Source organism: Macrobrachium nipponense, chromosome 19 (genome assembly GCF_015104395.2).
Source record: "Macrobrachium nipponense isolate FS-2020 chromosome 19, ASM1510439v2, whole genome shotgun sequence".
NCBI classification, from domain to species: domain Eukaryota; kingdom Metazoa; phylum Arthropoda; class Malacostraca; order Decapoda; family Palaemonidae; genus Macrobrachium; species Macrobrachium nipponense.
In genome coordinates this window covers 23,927,967-23,950,383 of record NC_061088.1, presented here as the reverse complement: position 1 = coordinate 23,950,383, position 22,417 = coordinate 23,927,967, and the positions used below count along the sequence as shown (strand labels likewise).

Below are 22,417 nucleotides of genomic sequence, written 5' to 3'. Positions count from 1 at the left end.
TGAACAGACTGGTGTTCGTCCAACCCTGGAGTGCCTCCCTGGTCGTAAGAGCAAGGGAGGGATCCAAACCTCTGTCCGATTGATCGGGGTGTGCACCGCAGGATCAATGGTCAGACCTCTGGGCCAAGTACTAAGAGAGAGGCAAGCGTATCTCTTCGTACCAGCAAGCAAGAACTTGTTCTGTTTTGCAAGAGACAATCATAAAATGATGGGTTTTGTCTCAATTTGGCATCCACTTCCTCCCCCTTGTTGGAGGAAGTGGTGGATATTTACTCCTATCCCTACTGAAAGGGATAGGATGGTGCTCTATTGAGTAGCTCACCTGCATCTCGTCCTTACCCGCAGGGTGACGACCGTGTCCCTCTACCCAAAGTAGAGGGAAGAAAAGATGGGAAGAGGAGCCAGTCACACTCTCATTCCTCATCCATTCTTACGGTCACACCAGGACTCGATGCTGTTCAGCCTGCGAGGGTCTGGGTTAACTACACAACGTGTTGAGCAACCACCACGGTTCCTAAGGAAAAAGATCCAAGGAACTGTGGGCAATATCCTGAAGGTAGAAGGAGGTGCATGCGGTCCGGTTGGAACAGGCGCCTGCCTTCATTACCTGCGCCACGGAGAAGTTCGTTGCGGAACGCGAGAGAATGATGAAGAGGCGTCCACACTCATCCTGGGTGTCGAGTTTCTTCAGACAGCTCCGTCGCACCTCACAGGACAAAGCAGCATAGCCTTCGTATCGGAGGCGGTGAAGTCCATTAGGGAGGGTATTGTGAAGGACTCGAACCAATCGTCAGTTACCGAAGGGTTCTGAGTCTTCGCTACGAAGATCGGTACGAAATCGAGCGTCACAAATCCCCATCCCTTTGTGCTTGACTTCTCAAGAGAAGTCATGCAGTTACCTAAGACGAAAAGAAGGGAATAGTCGTATGACCTATCCCTCTTCTCGACTTTGGTTATACAGTACTCATACTGACAAGCTATTAAGACGAAGTAATGATTGCTCTGGAACAACCGAACTAAGTCCACAGCATAGTTCGTAACTGACTCGGGCGCTCTGACAGCTGCCGACTGACTGGTTCGGAATCAGTAGAGGCAAGTTGTCCAAACATCCGGGTAAGTCACGTGAACTTCGCCCTTTAAAGAGTTATGCTGAGAGACCAAACAAATAAATATATTTGTTAGTCACCGATGCCGGACGGCGCGGCGATGATTCTCTTAATGCATAAGCTCAAAAGGCGAAAGTCAATTGCCTTCAAAAGACCGAGGTCCCTGATGGCAAGAAAATCTCATAGACGTTGAATCTCAGCTTAAGGAGAAACACACTATGTGACGTTGAAGACGAAGGTAGGCAATGAATGCAACCTACGTCCTTCCAGCTGAATCGAGAGAAGGAATCTCAAGATTCTAAACCTGTGCTTACAAATGACTGAAAACGCTAAACCGCCATTTGCATTGCTGTTCGTTGTGCAATGAAAGCGGGGCGTTATTCAGTTAATGAAACACAGGGGAGAGCCGCTTGAAGAACTGCTTCTCATGGGCTGAACGTTTGGAAGTAGAGCTGGCAGGTGTGGAGTAGGCGATGTCTTTCAATACATCTGCTAATCCGGGGTGAACAATGAATAATTGTACACCTCCGAATACAAGATATTTGGAGGACAAACTCAGATTCCGCAAAAAATCATTCGCATTATCGGGATACGATGCAGCAAGAGACTATTACAGAATTCTGTTACCGTTGCGGTAAACAGAAAGATGAGAGTCGAATAGATATCTCTGTTTAAATTCTCGCAATACGAAGACGATGAATACTAGCGTTTCTCAGCAGTAGATGGTCATTCATGTATGCGAGAATCCCCGTTAATCAGAGACTAAGTCCGTGATTGTTGGGCAGAGATACGGTTGTTATTCAATCAAAACAGGTGAGAAAGACATAAACAACCGTCTATCTCAAAGCGGCAGCTGATACTGAAATGCCTCGGGCAATTCATACGCAGTAGCTGTCGCTGACTCGTCATCCTGAGTTGCCAAGTAATCCTTTCCACGAAGGAATGCGTTCGGCTATGAACCACCGAGCATAAAAAGATATGCTCGAGCAATTATATTTAAGCGAAACGAATTTCGGTAATATAAAAGCTTAAATGGTGTTGTTGTGACAACACCATATGTATATAAAATTGAAACTGGAAAACTCCTGGGAGGTTGCAGGCAACCCTGGGTTGCAGTTCAATTAGAATACTTTTCGTCTAAGTCGCAATCCGTAAATAACCAGGATATGCGCTACCCCTCGGACCATTCAACTGCTTAGCAGAATCATGTCGCGAGGTTAATATACGTAGTTATATTTGTAGGATTCTGAACAACGATCTCCATCCTAAATTCTTTCCTTCAAGAAAACAACAAAATAAGGATTGGAGATCGACCACCTTCGTTCTCTATTAAAGAGAGTGAAGGAGAAGTCTTCCTCGAAGGAAAGCTTCAATGGTGAACAGAATACTAAGACGATATATTCAAGCAACTGGATATTCCCGTCCGTTCTTCTCTATTCCAGGTTGGTCGCCTACTGTGAGATAGTCTTCTTTCAGCGCAGTCTTCTTCCTAATGCTAGAAAATCCAGGAATTCGAGCATAGGCGAGGTTCCCGATTATCGTGTAACATATCGGGGATTCTCGTCTCGCTCACTTTGGACCGTGGTCTCGCCTAAGTGTTTGGAGATCGTAAGAAACTCTAACACTCTGAATGCGTTAGAAATTCCGTAGAATTCTAAGCAGTCTGCGAAACCCCCACCGAATTCGTCAAACGATATCGGCTGGTGGTCCTCTCGATTCCCGTAGAAATCGAGAATGGGGCAGGATCCCTCCTCAACGACCGGGGCTTACGTCAGGTAGGACCCGAAGGTCCCCACCCCCCTGGTAGCGCAGTCCCCAACGTGGGATCCTACAGAGAAACTCTGTAGGATCCTTCCCCTTTCCCTTCGTAGCCGTAAGGAGAGAGGGAATGGGGGAGGAATTGGATACTCGCTCGCCTTCCCAGTGGAACTAGCAGTTTGGAGAAGAGTAGGAGCAGCCATCGCCTTGCGGCGATGGCCTCTCAGAGTCTGGGAAAACGTATCGTCAGGAGAAAACGTTTCCCGAGGAGGGTTAGCGAACTCTCACTGTAGGTAAGGGTCTGCCGCCACTGTGAACGTCGTCTGGGTGGGGATGATCGACACCTGACAGAGAAGCCGATACGTCCTCCGACTCATTCCAGTCCTCGTCGAGGTGGGCGAAACCTCTCAGGAGGACCGAAGGAGTATTTAAATACGGTGTCCGAAGACACGTAGAAACGCCGCTGTCGCAGTAGAGGAGGTGGAAGTAGCTTGATCGACCGGCCAGAACTGAGAGAGCCTTCTTGTCCGGAGACGAGAGACTCTGGTTCAAGACAGAATCGGCAAGCTCCGATCGCGCATACCCACCGTCGGTTTGGGTTCCCGCCCTCTCGGGCCCCAAAACGACTCGAGCAGAGACATGGGCTCTGCTGGTGGGAGCGGCGATCCTTCCCCCCGGTCGTTGTGCTGACGAATCAGTGCAATAACCTGGGTAAAGTTACTCTGAATCTCGGAAGTTACAGCGTCTTGAGGAGTAGGAACCGTCCAGTCCCTCCAACAAGAGCAGCTCCCAGGACCCTCCTCCTTCAGAAGAAGGACCAGCAACAGATCCTGACGGTTGCCTCCAATCACTTGCGCGTACGTCCTGGTTGGTCCTAAGACCAACCTGGACCGTGCGGCGTCGTGACGGGATCGTGAGCGGCGCAGCTCTCACGATCACTCCTATATACCTCGCTCTTCCTGGCGTATGCCGAGGAAGTTGAAGGTATCGGAGAGACAGAACTGACGCTACCACACTCTCCCCCTGACGGTCGCCTCCAATCACTTGCGCGTACGTCCTGGTTGGTCCTAAGACCATACGTGGCACGTTCGGCGTCGTGACGGGATCGTGAGCGGCGGCACCTCTCACGATCACTCCTAGCTACCTCGCTCTTCCCGGTGTAGCCCGAGGAAGTTGAAGGTAGTGGAGAGACAGACCTGACGCTCCCCCCCCGCTCGCTGGCAGGACCAGCGTACGTGGGGGGCTGCAGCCGATCACCAACCCGCGGTGGGGATCGATCTGCAGGCCCTGGCCGTGCCGCTCACCTGTGGCGAGCGGCTCGACTGAGCACCGTCGAACCACGGTTCCCGTGCGTCAGACGAGCTGCTGCTGGTCACCGTATCCGCCCGGTCCCTGTGGGAGCGGCGGTCAGGTGACCTGCAGAGCTCGCTTTTTCGCCGTGAGACCGGTGGGAGCGTCCTCGCGGCACGTCAAACCGCTGATACCAGCCGAGGCTGGTACCGTCGGTCGAGGGGACCTGGGGACCTCTTCCCAGCCTCCACCCGTGGCCGGTCAGAGACCGTCACGTCCACCACCCGAGGTACCGGCTGGTCGCTGCGAGAGCGGCCGCTGGCCTGGCGAGAGTCACCTGAGCGGCTCTCGACAGTCTTCTGCTCCGTGCCTCGGTCATGACGCTGAGCGAACTCAGGCGTCTTAACTTTGGCTGCACGGTCACCCGAAGGAGATCGTACAACTCGGAACTTCTCGCGGACGAGAAACCGAGCCGGTACCTGGCTTAGCAGCAGAGCTGCCAAGACCAGGCGAGGGTGTACCAGCGGTAGCCAGCACACCCTTGGTCCCCGTCTTCTTCTTCTTCCTAGAAGGGGAGAGGGCGGGCCCCGTTCCCGAAGGAACAGGAGTGGACCAGCAGAAGAACCCCCCTGTCACACCGGAATGTGACGAGCCCTTCGAAGTTCCCGAAGGAGTCTTCTTAGGGGGAGGGGGAACAACAAAACCCGGTTACCAGCTGGTCGCTGCGAGAGCGGCCGCTGGCCTGGCGAGAGTCACCTGAGCGGTTCTCGCCAGCCTTCTGCTCCGTGCCGTGGTCTTGGCGCCGAGCGAACTCTGGCGCCGAAACTTGGCTGCACGGTCTCCCGAGGGAGAGCGTACACTCGGGATCTCCCGCGAACGAGAGACCGAGCCGGAACCTGGCGTAGCGGCATCGCCGCTAGCACCAGGCGAGGAAGTACCAGAGCTAACCGATACTCCTCTGGTCCCCGTCTATCTCTTCCTTACGGAAGGGGAGAGGGCGGCCCCGCTCCCGAAGGAGCAGGAGGACCAGCAGAAGGACCCCCGTCCCACCTCGGTGGGACGGGGGCCCTTAGAAGTTTCCCGAAGGAGACTTCTTAGGGGGTGGGAGGCAGCCTTCTTCTTCTTCGGCTTATGGGCCTTAGAAGTCGAAGAAGAGGCAGCAACAGACGAAGACGAAGATGACACCTTCCTCTTCTTCGTCAGCTCACGCAGGACAGTCGTCAGGTCCTCCCATCCAGGCCAGAGTCGGGCCTATTGCCGAAGCAACACGGCCCGACTGCACCTGTCCGGAAGGACCTGGGACTGGGGAAGACACACCATGGGCAGGACCAGCATGACAGGCGCAGGAACCAGGAGCGACAGGAACGCAACCAGCTCAGGAGCGGCAGGAACAGCGGCAGCGGTAAACAGAAGGGACAGCCAAGCCAGTAGCGGGAACCACATCAGCGACAGGTACGGCAGGCCCAGCCATCGCCTCGTAGAATCATCGGCAGCCAGCGTGGTACTGGCGGTCGGTCCAGGGCGAGCTGCTGGAACAGCGGAAGTCTGGGGCAGGCAACACGAAGAAACACAGGCGGCGGCGGCATACCCCTCCTCGGTACGGCGGCGACCGGCCCTAGAAGCGGCAGACCGGCGTCACCTGACACAGCATGGGGAGTGTAGACCAGCGGGGGGAAGCAGACATAAGCGGCCGTGAAGGTTGTAGTGGAGACCACTCCAGGTCGTCCCCCAGACCTCGCTAGACTCTGCAGCAGATCGTGGATGCTAGGCACGCCCTGCAGCCGCAGTGGTCCATACCTGTCCAAGGTCGTCTCCCACGGATGTAGCACCGCGGTAGCACAGACAGATTAGTAAGAGGGGTTCCCTCGCGCACGGGGGTGGGGGGGGAGACATGCCCCACCCCGAACGGAAGGAAGACCCCAAAAACAAAATACGAGGAAGCTGAGCGGGGGGCAGGAAAGAAGACGAAGAATCGGATACCAAGGGAGTCGCGGGAGAGCTTTCCGACGACTTCCTGGCAGACCTTCGCTTCCCCTACCCCGCACAGCAGTGAAAAGTAATATTGAAAATGAAACAGAATACTGCACTTGCGATTCACTTCATAGAACTTAAAGAGGGCAAAAATCAATTCCGGGTAAGAGCGGAAACTTGATCCATTAATAATATGATGCTATCATAAATATATATGAAAATGAACAATACTGCACTTGCTATTTTCACTTTCACAGCAATAAATCGTAAGGATTAATTCCCGGGTAAGAGCGGAAATTGATCCAAAATTAAATTTGATGCAATTAATAAATGAAAATGAAAAGAAAACTGCATTGCGAATCCACTTTCATTGCATTCTATTCATACAAAATAAGAGGCTCTTGCCGAGCGCAATCAAGCTCTCGGCAACGAACGCACAGGGCAAAAATATAATGAAAGTTGTACTTACATTCTTTCAATTACACACTTTCGCCCAAAATACATGATCGGCGCGAGTGCTGCCCGCCTCGGCACCGAGACATAATTCAAGGGTTCAATTCATGAAAAGAGCGGAAATCGCCGTCTCTACGGCGATAGTTCCATGTTGATTCATAATTAAGTAATGAAAATGAAAACAGTGTACTTACAGTTTCATTTCAAGTCAAACCAACCATTAGTAAAAAACACAATATAAACAAAGCATACGACGATGAGCGGGCAGAGAGCGATGACGAACACGTCCTTCACACCCGCGGCCGAAAGCAAAAGTGATTCTTCACCTCTTGGCGCGCGGGCGCGCGCGCACGATAGGACAAGCAGTTAACTACCGTTCTCCCCTTGTTCGAAGCTTACGACCGTCCCAGCTGCCGCTAGTTACCTTCCTATTGTTAAAGGACCGAGGGTTTGTATTACGTATCGGAACAAATTTGATTTTATCTACTTTAGAAATATCTGTAATTTTTCGGGGTAATTTGGTTGCAAAAAAGGGATAATATACATGAATTAAATCAAAAATTTTTAAATAACAAAGTAAATTTAAACTAAATAACGAGTAAGTAAACAGTTTAGGGAATAAAACTTTTGCAGTTTCGTCGTCTGTCGTCGTCTGCTGTTCATAATTGTGTTTATGGCGCGCGCGCTTAGAAATCAGGAACAGCAACGGGTTTAAAGTGCAATGTGGAGTGAACTGAGACCAAAATGTGTATAATAACAATCAAATAAGCCGATTACAAAGGTAAGAATGAATTCAGTTCAAACCATAACCCCGGGAATAACAAGTTTCATACTTTCACTAATATAGGCAACAAAATGTTGTTTTATTGTGCTGATTACAACTGCAATCTTGAGTAAGATCAATAAACGTTACATACATACGCTAACATTGTTCAAATGAGTGCTGGGAAGGCTGGGGAAAGATGGTGGCCGTCACTGATGAGAAACAACCGTCCATGCAAAACATAGCCGCCATATTGGATTTCAAAACTGCCTTGAAAACATATTTACGAAGAGCTCACATGCTTATTTTTAGTTCGTATGGGGCTTTCATATATCACAATATGTTGACGAAACTTCAGTCTTTTAAATGTATGCTTAGAGTTGCAATTGTATTCATGTTTCACCAATTAAATATCGAGTGAATAAGACCCGTCCACCGTTGATGAGGGTTGGCCTGTCGTGATATTCTACCCTAAATCTTAAAAATATGACCTTAATTTCTAACATTTGAAGAAAATACGTACTTCGAAAGGATAGCCGTTAATCTCGCCACGATGACTGGTGACTGGTGCCCACCTCCAGTGTCAGGACGTGTTAAAGTACTTTTTCAAAGGGCGACTCTACGCGCGGTGAAAACTGGATCAGCTAGTCCAATTGGTTGTTTCCCCGTAGGTAGTGTTTTTGGTTGCTTATTTAGGAATTACCGAGCTAACGTTCTTTTTTGTTGGAGACTATAATTTAACCCGCCAGGGGCTATTACTAAGTATGCGAAATTCATTTGAGCCCCCAATCCCTAACCTAGTGGCATTCGCGACATCGTTCCTGGAAGACCATGCAGTTTGTTGCTTAGAAATCCCGAAATTTTTCATCGGCACGAACAGTGTCCGTCTTTCTGAACTGGCAACGAGATAAATTTAGACATGGAACTCGATTGCAGGCAACTTGTAAAATTTTACCTCCCATTTTACGGTTCGCTAGGCCTAGGCCGTCATGGGTCTTCATGAATCTACGAAGTCTTGATTAAACATAGGCTAACCATATTCCAGGCATCTTATGTAAAGACAATCTTCATAATTAAATTCCTATCGTGAAATATGTCAGACATCTTACAAGACAGAGAGTGTAAGCTGAGGTAGACCAGCCTAAGCCTAGGCTAGGTACTTAGGCTAGCTAGCTTAGTACCCAAGTCGAACGTGATTAGCCCTAACATACCGGCTATGCTACAGAAAAGTGTACCACTTCCTTACTCACCGCTGATCTTGGATGAATTTTAATCTATGTTAGGTATGTACTACCTATTTGTAGAAAAAAATCTTACCATTGTCTCTTTAACAGTTTAAATACTTGTAATGTATGTACGGCGTGATTGATCGACTCCCGCCTGCCTCCCGGTTCAACAACAACAAACATTCAACGTTTCATGCAATCTTTCTTTGGTGATGTTTCTCAGTATCAGTGTGGTATTCTCGTTAATCAGATATCCTACATGGGACTTTGGTGGGACTTTTATCATACAATAGTATAACTATTTTATTCAAAATATAATCTCCATTGTTTAACATGATAAAATCACGGTTTTAATGTCACCCCCAAAAATCATCCGAGAAATAGTATTTTGGTTGAAACGATAACAATTCAAGTACCCGACAGAAAAGATTTCGCTTATCAAATTCAATCTCGATGACTAATTTTCTTACTCTTAGTGTAAGTAGCTCCGCATTATAAACAGTTACAATTGTCTTAATTTACTAGAGGGTACCGTTTACAAGGGAGTGGAATTAAAAGGTAAAGTACTGTTCAAAGAAACAAGCAGGCGGTAAACTATTATGGCAATTAAAGTCAGAACCATTTCCAAAGGCAGGCAGCTCACGATATAAGTACAGTGATAGTAAGAACACAAGTAGTATGTATTTGTGTGTAGAAAGTAAGAGAAGTTTAGGGAAAAATGGGTAACAAGTCAGATGAAAATTTTATGAGAAAGGAGATATAAGAAAAAGCCCAGATCATCAAGAATCTGAAAAATATGTTGTTTGATTGAATGAAAAGCACAGAGAAAATAAAAAGGGAAAAATCGGTGGAAGAACTACAAACATTATAAGAATGCAGGTCGTACAAAGAATGATAGAATAGGTCAATGGAGAAATGACAGATAGCAAGAGGACAGTTAGTAATCAATGGAGCCTCATGGAAGACCTAAAAACCCTAAATGAAAACCCAGTGGTAGTGGGTAATAGTCAAAACAAAAAAGGCAAGGTAAAACTAGAAATACGCCATTCTGTAGGTTCGGCAACTTACAGTTTACATGCAAAATTGTCGTCGAGTTTACTACAAACCCCTCGGGGATAAACGTAAGACATAAAGCAATGACTTTTAATACCATAAACATGAACGAAAGACAGAAACATAACCATGGACAAACCAAGGCCTTGGGACAAACGACGGTGAATATTCCGGTCGGCGACTGGCGGGAACCAGGCCGCGGTAGAGCCTTCAGTTTTTGTTTTTTTACCGGACAACTCGATAGCTACCCCTTAACCCCTTATTTACCAAGTACAAGATCAACAGACGGAAAGCGCAAGGTTGCGGAATCCAACATAAATCGAATGCGCCTCACCAACGATGACAAAAAAACAGCGTGAAGTTTTATATAGCTGGATATTTCAAGAAAAGTCATTTTTGTGAGCACCTGAATATAGGATAAAGCAAAATCTTTTACAATAACCCAAAGCAGTCAATACTGAAGAGAACCAGGGATAGAATGAAATTATTTCAATGAATGGAACTGAAAATATGGCAGAAACTGTTAATACATTCTAAGGACCAGTAACCAGAACGCGCTATAGTACTAGGTAAGGCAAGGAACACAGATATGATATTTACGAGTATGATGCGATGTTATGGAGGACCTTCACAGAGTAAAAAGCGATCAATATTTTGAAATCAGACGACTTAAGCGTAGGGAACACAGCCCTAATCATTTTGATGACAGGGCAGTTTTCAGGGGATAACGGTGGAGAACATCATGAAATCTTCAAGGAGCGATCGATCGATAACTGAGTGAGTCTCTTCGAGAGTTGCCATTACAACGAAGTACGTATTTAAGAGAATAACATTCCTCTCTTGCGATTTAATAGTAGATGCTAATGCTTACAAGGACAAGTTAGATAAGATTTAACATTAATAACCTAACTTTGAACAGTTTTTATTTCGTAAATTAGACTGCTGTAGGAACCGAACGAATCAAACAAAATTTTGCACATCAATCTAACTGATAGCAAGTTCTATGTATACTTAGTCTACAGCACCACTAGGTTAGTGACAGTTTAAGTTTCTTTATATAGTTACTATAACTAGCAAATTGTTCGTTTTTCTTCCACTCTGCGGTATTTTGAGGAAATACTTAAATGTTGGCAAAGGTCGGCCCGTTTTCATAATTTCGGTTGCAGTTCAACTGGATCAGTGGATAACCTAAAATTGGTCACTTTTCTCTTTTGCCTCTAATCTTTTATTTAGTACCAGACTTTGGAATTCATCCATGAGTTACAAACTTCATCTGTTAGGAGACAGAGGCTCCAATCGTTTGCCTGTGTTAAGAAAAGATATTGTCCTACTCTCCACGGTGACCTGGGCCTCATAAATAATGAAGTTTAATCAATAGTCTCCACACGCTGTTAGTGGTAAAATAAGAATCAATACAACCAGGGCTGCCGAAGTGTGGAAATGACGTCACTAATACGGCTTATCTTGTCCAAATTGTGATTAGGTGTGGAGTGTGGAATCCACACGTAAAATTCCTCCACGCTTTTTACTTAAGAAGCGTATGCTAGTTAAAATCTAATAATAAATTATGAAAATTTTTTACTATTATATTTTATAAGTCTCACACACAAATATCCATAAAAATAAATAATTAATTTTATCTTTTTTAATTTGTGGATGCGTTTGGATGTTTATCAGATGCATAACGCTGACCGTTGATTTCATCGTGGCAAACCAAGACCTAGAATATAAGCTAGGCCGTACGAACTGGTTGGCTCTAGCGCCAACCAACCTTAGTTACCTATCAAAATTATTTTCAATATGGTTCTCAACTAAATCTACATTTTATTCTTTTTCATAATACTAGAGAGTATTCTTAATTTGCTAGTTTTGATGGTATATTTTCTTGAAAATTTTGTGAAATGTATGCATACATTTATACTGCCATTTGGTAGCAAATTATTTTTCAGCGACGCACTTTACAGCTTTACAATACACATTGCAATTTTTGCATGTGAAAATGATTAATGTGCCTGTATAATCAGTTTGGTTATTCTACAACTACGGTGACAAACTTTTGAAAAGAACGGGCTTTAATGATTTCATAACTGTAATTCGTATAACGTAAGACCTTAGCAAAAATCATAGGCCTAGTTTTATCAGTATAGATGATAGCGCTCACGATTTCGTTGTCAGTTGATATGTCATAAATGAATGACTATGAGTATAACACCGATAAAAGTGAGAAATTGGTATAATGCAGTGGTAATTAAATCCTCATGAAATATTAAATGGTTTAGTACTTAGCCAAGGTCCAGGATACGTTGTCAGTTTACTTTACTCTAAAAAAATAAGACATCATTTGCAGCTTCAATTCTTCATGAAAGTTTATTGTATTATGTAATTGCAATGATACAATACAGCGATAATTATTTTTTAAAGCTCACTTGCGAGCATATAACCAACATTGTTTAGTTGACCCAACATATGGGTCTAGTTATTATATTTATGGCAATAATGCCGGATTGAACATCATAAATTTATCGTTATTTTTCATTACGATGATGTGATTAAGATGCCTTATGTTATATATAACCAAAATTTGTTGTAAAACACCTATGTTACTTTTTTTTCAAATCGTCAAATTAAATAACTTTCATTGCAGTTTTTTCATCATCATATTAAAAGAGTACCGACTGTTGTTGAGAAGTTTTGCTTCTTTTACCCTCTCATAAAAAAAAACAATAAAAATTAACTAAATGTTTAAACAATATGAGATAAAAACGGAAAGGGTCATTGTCTATGGTTGGGAATTCATATGCTAAGTTTTGAGCACTTACAAGATCATGTTAAACAACTTTTACATTCCTCAGTTCGATAAAGTCGAATATATTGCATAACTGGCAACTGTCTGAGACCTAGTGTGGATTTCCTTAGTGTGGAAATCTGGCAGCCCCGAATACAACTGCGATTTCAGAGCTGCTGTGATTTTCTTAGGTGGTCTTGCACTTCCTGGACCTTTTTTTAAAGTGTTCGTAATAATTTACATTTTCAGTGTGATCCAAGTGCTATTTTGAACGTCTTGGTGACTTTGTTTGTTTTTTAGTCTCATTTTGACTTTTGGCCTCTTGCACCAGACTGTTATGCTATCATGCTATGTTTTGTAGCAAGTTTGGGACCGCTTAAATTATAGAACAGCGATGCTCAAATCTCATGCGACATGACTCCATAGGATTTCGTTCAAAATTCAATAACTGGCAACTAGCATGCTCCATATTATGTATTATTTCAATGAGGAAGAGCGATTATTGCATACAATAAATGCCATAATATGTTTCATAAGAGTGAAATCTGTCATTTATTTCAAAACTGTAAGAGAATGTCACGTGTAGCCAAATTTCAGAAAAGCACTTACGAAACATTTTCAAAACTTTCGTTCACTCATCGCTGAAGCATTTGACCAAAGTCGTCATGAAGCCTCGGTTCAAACGTTAAATAAAAGAAACGAAAAAAATTGTCATAACATTGATAATGCTTCCAAAGGAAGCATAAAATTTGAAATAGTCCTGTTTGATTGCTTTTACACCTCAGCGCTGGAAAAAATTTAATATGTTTATACAAAAGTAAAATGCGCCCACCGATTTCAACGTGTGAGGGGAGCATGTGTGTGTGTTCTTAGTGTCGGTGCAACAACAACCACCTGGTGTAACGTAAGTAGGTCTACAATGGGTAGCAACCATGAAATTATCACCTTTACTTTGAATGTTGAAGTTTCAGGCTGTGTTTAAGCTGCCTGTATGTTGCAAAATGATATATAGGCCCTAAAAAATAATTTAAGCCTTCTGATATGTAATCTGTTACTAATGGTTTTATTTGTAGAGATTACCTGTTCTTTGAGGAATAAAAGATGATGGTGATTTTGGTTATATGTAGAAGATGGCTGTTAATCGAAACATCATAAGTATTAATATCAAGGCGCATGGAACACTTGTTTTTCAACTAGTTTGAAATATTATTTTCTTAAAAGTCCCTCTGCTCGCTTTTGGTGTATAATTAATTCTTTCATAAGGTAACTTGAAGTGCAAGAAGGTGTAGATAACCTCATTTGCTTTCTGGCCAGAAATTGTTAATAGAGAGATGTGACTGTTAAGTGTAAAGAAAAGATATCTAACACCTAGGCCTAGGAATAATATCTTGGCTTTAACAAAAGAATAATTGCATAGGTGAATATTTACTAGTATGCCATCAATTTTGAAATGTTTAAGAAATATAAGAAACAATTATCTATGAAAATCCAAACATTCCTCTAACACATATAAAGTAAAGGTTTTCAAGATAATTTCATGGTTGCTACCCATTGTAGACCTACTTACGTTATACCAGGTGGTTGTTGTTGCACCGACACTAATAACACGCACACATGCTCCCCTCACACGCTAAAATCGGTGGGCGCATTTTACTTTTGTGTAAACATATTAACTTTTTTCCAGCGCTGAGGTGTAAAAGCAATCAAACAGGACTATTTCAAATTCTGTGCTTGCTTTGGAAGCATTATTAATGTTATGGCAATTTTTTTAGGTTTTTTTTATTTATTTAACGTTTGAACCAAGGTTTCATGACAACTTCGTTTTGGTCAAATGCTTCAGCTATGAGTGAACGAAAGTTTTGAAGATGTTTCGTAAGTGTTTTTCTGAAATTTGGCTACACGTGACATTCTCATACAGTTTTGAAATAAATGACAGATTTCCCTCTTATGAAACATATTATGGCCTTTATTGTATGCAATAATCGCTTTTCCTTTTTGAAATAATACATAAATATGGAGCATGCTAGTTGCCAGTTATTGAATTTTGAACGAAATCTTATGGAGTCATCTCGCATGAGATTTGAGCATCACTGTACACTCGGCAAGGAAAGTTAAGATACAGTTTTTTTTAAATCTTCGGACATGTATCGTTCAATAATGCCACACCTGGCAACTCTAGAAAGGGGGCGGAGCTTCAAAATCATAGCGTTTGTTGCTTTCTAGATTTCCATTAACTTTACATCATAAAGATTCGGTAGAGGTCCTATAATAATTTATACTTGGATGTACTGTCGGCCAAAAAACTCGTGGCAGAGTTTCATAATTTTTCGTTCACTTGCCTGACGCACGATTCATCCCTTATTTATCGATTTTTCTTTACAAAGATGGAAGAAATCGTATGTAATGACGTTAAAAACAGTCACTGATATCTTTAGAACATTATGTTATGTTATTGTGTAAAACTATTTTCCATATAGCAAAATTGACGTGAACGAAACGAAGTGATAAAAAACGTCATATCACAACCATAGATATTCATTAACAAATAGATAGGAGACACCTATATATCACTAGTAGTATCGCATAAACATAGTCCTTAAATTATCATTTCAATATTAAGTTGAAGGTAGTTGAACTATTCCATTTGTTAAATTTTACCATTGGAATCTCACAAAATGCTATCAAATTTAAAAAGAAAAAGAAAAAATATCGATATACTAACAGTGTGAACCAGGCGACCTTACTCTATTGCTTTTGATGTTATGTGCACGGGAATCTAATGTCAATGTGTCATTTATCGGTCTAAGAAACATCCCTCGATGAGCGAGAGACAATTATTGCACTGCATTCGGTGCAAGTTCCTGTTGGAGAGATATCAAGAAAAAAGCTTAATAACCGGAGAGAATCATACATAGATGAATCAATTGTTTAAAGAACGGCAAAATTTAGAACATGGGCCTAGAGGTGGAACACCTCAAAGCACCACAAGAAAGCAAGTCAATACAGTAGTGTGAACGTTGCTGAGCAACATTCATTTGTGAATTTTGAATTCTAGTGCATCGTCACGACATTGCTGAACCACGAATCATGACTAGCTCTACGCTTATGACTGGTGTCTGATGAATACTTTAGATGGAGAGGAAGAGACTTTTAAATCTCCACTTGAAATCTTTGATAGGTGTCTAATGAATAAGTCGAATGAATAAGCAAACGTATCTTTGATGAATGAGAGATTCAGTTAGGCTTACTCTTTTTGTTTTGTTTTTTATCGGTGGCCAGTGAATACCACGGATAGGGAGGGAAACAGTTTCAATGATGCATGCATTTTTTTCTTCAAAACCTAAAGAATACATTTTATTGGGAGATACTTTATTAACATCGGCCTAATCCCTCCATCACTCCTATACACCACCTCCGCTCTCTTCTACATCTCAGGCGATTCGAGCCGACTTCTCACTACGAACTCCATCGCTTGAAAGCACCAGTAATGATAACGGTTATTTTAAAATTCCCCGCACCGACAACGGGCGCCTTAAATGCATGTTTATAAAAATATTTTTCTGTTCAAAGAAACTTTATCTTCTATTCCCCAAAATATGTGCATACACTCGTGTTACACCCTGTAGCCGTCAAAGAGCAACCCTTGATTAAAGCAGTCTTGAAAAAAAATAAATGAAATAAACAAAAACATGAAATAGACTTAAACGAGAACGTCACCTTTCATATTTCTTATCCTTTCAGCTACTTATAATATGCTTATGGTAGTAGGTCGAGGTATACATGTGAAACTAATTTGAATATATTCTAGTTAGAAGAAATGAATAGCTACAGAAAGATCAACCTAAGAAAGCTTTAATGAAAGTAAGCCTTTCTTAATGTATTCGTCAGTTTTGACTCCCACAGCTTTCCAACGTGTCCAAATGAAACAGGGTGATATGCAAGGAATTCGATAAAAAATAAGACTGAATTATATTCGTTTGATATTTTTTTTAATAGCTAGGTCTGAGTTAATTATGTTAAGCAATTATGAAAAGGATAAGAAGAAAGGCGAACATGGCTAATCAAACAAGAATAACGGGAATAATCAAATAAGCAGATTAAATATATATATATATATATATATATATATATATATATATATATATATAGATATAAAAATATATAAAATTTATATATTTATAAATTTTTTATATTTATATACTTTTATTTATATTTATATAATATTATACCCCATATATTATATATATATTGTCGATTTAAATATTCATTTATACGTATCCGAGAGAGTATACTGCTCAAAATAGACCTAGGCTAATCATGTGTGAAATCAGAAGTCCAATTTAGGCCCACTAAATATTATGTCATAAAAAATTATTTTATTGATCAAAGGACAAAATTAGTTTAATTAAACATCGTTTTCAAAGAATGTTAACGCCTTGATGTATTGTTTATCGGCTGTAGGAGACGAAATGACAACACCCCAGTGCAGTACGATACGTTGAGTCAAGACTCGAGCGGCAGCAACGTCAACTTCAAAATGCTTCGGTATGCTGTCACGAAGCTAGAGTTGAGAATAAAATTAGAAATCGTGGACCCATCGGTATATATTTTCCTTACTTTGCAAAATAATTATCTTTAATACGTTGAATAAGTCTACTCTATTCTAATGTAATTTATTTCAAGTATAGCACCTTTGAAAGGAATGTTATTTATTGTTGTGTAAATAATCTGGCACCTACATATGGCAATATTTCCATAACGAACAATGAATTAAGAAACTACGCCAATTCTTCGTTGGCCGTCTGTACAAACAGGCTCTATTTTATTCGTTAATGTTAGTCTGGTAACGTCCGTTCAGGGTAGAATATCGATCATCCTTTTTAAAAACCTACTGTGAAACCTTATTTATAAGTAATGTTTGACAATAAACTGACGTAAAATTCATACGTAATTGAAGCCGGATCTTAAACAATGAGAGAAAGTGTTTTAAAATTTGGGCAGTACTTGTGGAAATCGTTGAGGGGACAACAATTACAGATTAATAAAGAATTTGAAATATTATGACGATAGAGAGAGAGAAAGCGCAAGCATAGGCCTATCGATAGAGATACTTAATTCATTATATTTACTTTGAGAGATTAAGTGATAATATTTTTTTCAAATGTTTCAAAAGTGGAGAGAGAGAGAGAGAGAGAGAGAGAGAGAGAGAGAGAGAGAGAGAGAGAAACTTGGAAGAGATGAAGAGAGAGAGAGTGCGCAAGGACAGCCCTATCTATAGAGGTACTTTAATTCATTTACTATATTATTTAACTTTAAGAGATTGAGTGATGAATATTATTTCAAATGTGTGTTTTAAAAGTAGAGAGAGAGAGAGAGAGAGAGAGAGAGAGAGAGAGTGCGCAAGCTTAGGCCTATCTATAGAGATACTTAATTCATTATATTTGCTTTGAGAGATTGCGTGATAATATTATTTCAAATGTTTTAAAAGTAGGGAGAGAGAGAGAGAGAGAGAGAGAGAGAGAGCAAAATCTGCTTACGTGAAAGCTTAGGCCTATTTATAACTACTTAATTTCATTATATTTTCTTTGGGAGACTGAGTGGTAATATATATTTTTAAAGTATGTTTTTGAAGTGAGAGAGAGAGAGAGAGAGAGAGAGAGAGAGAGAGAGAGAGAGAGAGAGAGAGAGAGAATTATAGCATTGGTGACGGACTTGTGACGGGGGAAACAGGTTGATATGACTGCCAAGATCGTGCTGCACTATACTAGATGAAATTTGAAGGATCATAATATTCAAGTTAATTCTCTAAGGAATTCATACCCTAATCTTGATTTCATTCGACAGTTGCCATAACATTCAGATTGTAAAAAGACGTGGAAAATTTTAGACACAGGCTGAGGTCATTCTTGCTCTCTTGATGTAGTCCGTTCTTTTGAAAATCGGGGTTCATCCAAAAATCATTCACGAAAAAAGCTGTGTTAAGTAAAAATATTTATTACCACAAATAACTCAATATGTATTGCACAGGCAATTAAAGTTTTATATCGTGCAAAAAATGCTGATGTGTTGGGAGATCTTTGAGCCTCGCGGCAAAGAAATGCAGTCGTGTAGGGCTGTAGGCTACTACGAACTGCTCTGTAATGGGAGCATATAGCCAGAAAATCTTTGAGCTGACATGCTACTTTAACCTTGATAAAGATTTATGTTTAAAGACAATAGCTTTGGAAACAGCTTGCGCTTTCCCGCTCGAAGTTCTAGGGCTCCTCCTCACATCATAGAAAACGCTCTTGCGGATGCAACTAGATTTGCTCAACCTACCTTAGCCGTCGCAACATTGACTGCCATTGACGTCAGCTAACTTTAATCGCGTTGGAATACAAACATGAGTTTGTAGAAACTAAAATAATTGCATTCACCACTTACGATGATGCAATAATATCCCCGTTCATGAAGAAAAACGAGTAAATATTGTCGTCGTGATGCATAGTACTACAATCCGAAATTCACATTATATCTACTAGATTTCTATGAACGAATCCATCTGAGAAATTCCAATTACTTCGGACATATATTGTGTTTTTAAGTATCTGAACGGTTTTGTTTTGCAGTTTTAACTTATATGATATAATTTGCAGTATATTTTCATATTCTAGAGTAAATTTAGCGATATTATGTCTTTTCAGTAAAAACAAATGCGAAATTCGATGAACGAAAGCTAATGAAAACTATATCTTCAGTTTTCTTGTAGAGTGTACATGTCCCCTAATTAAAAGCGAAGGACGAAGTATTACCCTTGTTCTAAATTTAGCATGAATAAAATTTGAGGGAACATAAATTTTTGGACGTTTCCCCAATTCCCCATATCTTTAGTTCAGACTGAAATCATGACTAAGCTAATTGTCCTCCGGAGAAGTTCATGTTACTGGAAAAAAAATGACAAAAGTTTGTATTTAAGATCTGCTGTTATTTTTCCAATGTCATGGTTTTGTATATATCGAGATACGAGATTGTGCTCAGAAGTGTCAGATAAAAGTGACATTTAATCTGTCTCCTTAAGTTTTCTCCTCTGTAATGAATTCATAATCTGAAATGTAGATTATTATCTTCTTTTACATAACGATCGTTTCGGCTTAATTGCTGGGTGAACTTTTTATAAACTGAAAAGTAGTACAGTATAGTTTTGAAACTACGAATTTGAACTCTTCTTCGTAAACTGCTCTTTATTTTATTAAATAAATCACTTACATCCTATATTAAGTAATTCATTTATCATCTGATTAAAATGAGAAGGAAATATTCATCAATGCATAAAGGCCTGTCCACACTAGGAAACATTGTTCGAAAACTTTGTTTGCAAACAATGTTTCCTGGTGTGGACAGGCCTTAACATAGAGAACTATTGTAGAAACTTCATACTATTTTAGCTATTGACTCAAGATTATTGCTGTCAATATATGATGATATATAAGACTTTGGGGGTGCGGGGGGATAGAAATGTTGGTAAAACCGTTTTAATACTTTGAATGGAACTGGATAACCGATGTCACGTGTGCGTAGAGTAGACTCATGCATGACAAAATCTAAAATACAAAACTGCGCGCGAAATCATTGTACGTTATCGCCAAAACATCCCAGAGCAATGACACAAACAACCATTCATCTCGTACAGAATTCACTGACGAAAAGAAAAAAAAAAATCTGTCCCTCACTCTACCCAACTGAGGTCCTATCCACGGACCGTCGCCCGCTAGCTAGACCCAAGGTATATTCTATATATATACCTTGGCTAGACCCACCTCGGAGAGTCGGGACTCTGGTCAGAATACACAGTTCGCTGCGCTCTGTTCCGTGGAGAGGAGTCGGATTACTGACCCGCACCTGCGATAGTTTGAACGAGAACTTAGCGAAAAGTTTAAAGGCAATTTGGTAGGTTAATTTCATTGATTGTTGTCCCACAAGGGTTTGGCCAACGTTATGACTCATTGTTGTTAACATCAGGCTGTCATGTTTCGTTGCAAGTTTGAGTAATTCTGTTTTACATGGGCTTGGAATCGTCATGGGCTAAACACTGATTGCAAAGGTGTATGAATGATAAAGTGTTAAAGTAGGTCAAACACGTTTCACCATTTTCTAGAAAGTTTGGTAAAACCCTTCGTTATTTCAACTTGTCTTGGTAGACATTACTTTAGAAAGGTCTTTATAAATTTGGAGGACCTTGCTTTAGACGTTGTTATATTTACCGTTTACCACTGATTTTGGATAACAAAAAAATGCATTCGCCAAACCACTGTAGCGGAAATAGTACCATTCTACAGAGTGGCTTCTTACGTTCATCGATACTTCTATCAATTTACTCCTTGTGCATATTCTGTACACCCAAGACTCCGTAGGAGAGTAGTGCCGTCATTGTACCTCATACTGTGCACTGTAGGCATTACTAAAGGTTCTTTGCAGCGTACCTACGGTCCTTAGCTGCAACGCTTTTCGTTTCTTTTACTGTATCTCCTTTCAAATAACCTGTCTTCCGTCTTACTTTCCACCCTCTCCTAACAATTGATAAATAGTGCAACTGCGAGCTTTCCTCCTGTAACACCGTTCAAATCTTTTACTGCCAGTTTCCATTCCAGGGCTGAATGATTTCATAGGTTCCAGTGCTTGGTCTTTGGCCTAAATTCTGTATTCAATGTACGATGTATTCATTCAATGTATATCAAAGATTCCGGAAGTGTTCATGGTCGGAATAACACTGGTTTAATAACTCAAAACTAAGTAAATGTCTAACTGTTCTGCGTCAAGGCTGTATATTCCATCATCAAAGTAAGAAAATATGCAATTATAAAGCGACTGAATAAATAGCTTCGACTGATCTTTGTAAGGGAACTGATTAGAGATGTCTGGAAGCATTTGATGTATCTAATAATTTCGCCGAATAAGACTGGTGGGTTTTTATTTAGTACTATAGTAGATTCACATCAACAGTGCATTTGATGTCGAGGTCAGTCCCTTACGACGCTCCTGATTGGCTGTTGATAAGCCAATCACAGGGCTGGAAACTCTCAGTCTATCTCGAGAGTTCCTGAGGGATACGTCTTTCAAAAGTATCCCTCAGGAGAGGTGGAACATACATCCTGCCTATGTGAACTCTCGAGAGAGACTAAGAGTTTCCACTTTCCAGCCCTGTGATTGGCTTATCAACAGCCAATCAGGAGCGTCGTAAGGGATATGCCTAGACATCAAATGCGCAGTTGATGTGAATGTACTATAATACAGTGGGAACACAAGGCAGTAAATACTCTGAATTGACGATTTTTATTCATACGTGTGTGTGAATATACATATATTATTATATATATAATATATCTATATATATATATGTATATTATAAAATAACTATAAAATAAAATATACAATTATATATACGCATATATGTGTGTATTTGTTTCTTGAACATTAATATCAGTGATAAAATTGGTCTTTATTTAATAATACCAGTGTTTTTTCCCCATATCTTCGCAGGCATAATGAAGACTAAAGAAGTGGCTCATGACTTGGTGCGGGATGACTTAGCCCACTCGACACCGGCGTCAAATCTTGCTTTCAACGAAGAGGTATATACTTCTTTTTTTCTTATTATGAGTGAAAATACGAGAGGCTTGTAGTTAACTTCTCCGGGAAGCACATTCCCGAACTGTAACCGAGTAGTGAACCTTCCCTGAAAGAGCGGGACGCCATGTCGTAAAAACTAACCATAGAATCTTCTTGAAATTAGTTTACTGTGAACTAACATAACCTTACCCAACCTAATTTAACCTAACCTAGGGGCATAAAAAAAAAAAACCGGGCTGTTGCAATACTGGTATAAAACTCGGAAGCAAATTCCAGCCCCGGTTTTTCTGCCATGTCCCTAGATCAGGTTAGGTTACATTAAATATTATCTGCTACGTAATTTCGACGTGGGAAACATAATGGAGTTTATTTTCAAGAATTTATTTTTTTTACTGTACCTCCATTC

The 22,417-nt window shown here is 41.0% G+C and overlaps 2 protein-coding genes across 5 annotated transcripts in view; one reads left to right on the top strand and one right to left on the bottom strand.

Annotated features, from left to right (window-relative positions):
* Positions 1–8,753, bottom strand: part of LOC135215251 (U6 snRNA-associated Sm-like protein LSm2) — a 91,329-nt gene extending 82,576 nt beyond the window's left edge. Inside the window, exon 1 of the mRNA XM_064249797.1 lies at positions 8,659–8,753. Within this exon, the coding sequence (XP_064105867.1) occupies positions 8,659–8,661 (3 nt within the window). The 5' untranslated portion in view covers positions 8,662–8,753. The remainder of the gene's footprint in view (positions 1–8,658) is intronic.
* The window catches only part of LOC135215232 (aspartate aminotransferase-like), a 51,415-nt gene that overhangs the window by 980 nt on the left and 28,018 nt on the right, over positions 1–22,417 (top strand). For 2 of the 4 annotated variants that reach the window (XM_064249760.1, XM_064249745.1), the window contains exons 1-2: positions 20,225–20,331; positions 21,922–22,013. The exons of 1 other annotated variant lie outside the window; for it this stretch is intronic. In XM_064249760.1, the coding sequence (XP_064105830.1) occupies positions 21,927–22,013 (87 nt within the window). In that variant the 5' untranslated portion in view covers positions 20,225–20,331; positions 21,922–21,926. Of the gene's footprint in view, positions 1–10,374; positions 10,431–20,224; positions 20,332–21,921; positions 22,014–22,417 lie in introns of those variants that run through there. One more of the 4 variants, XM_064249753.1, reaches the window with a different exon arrangement.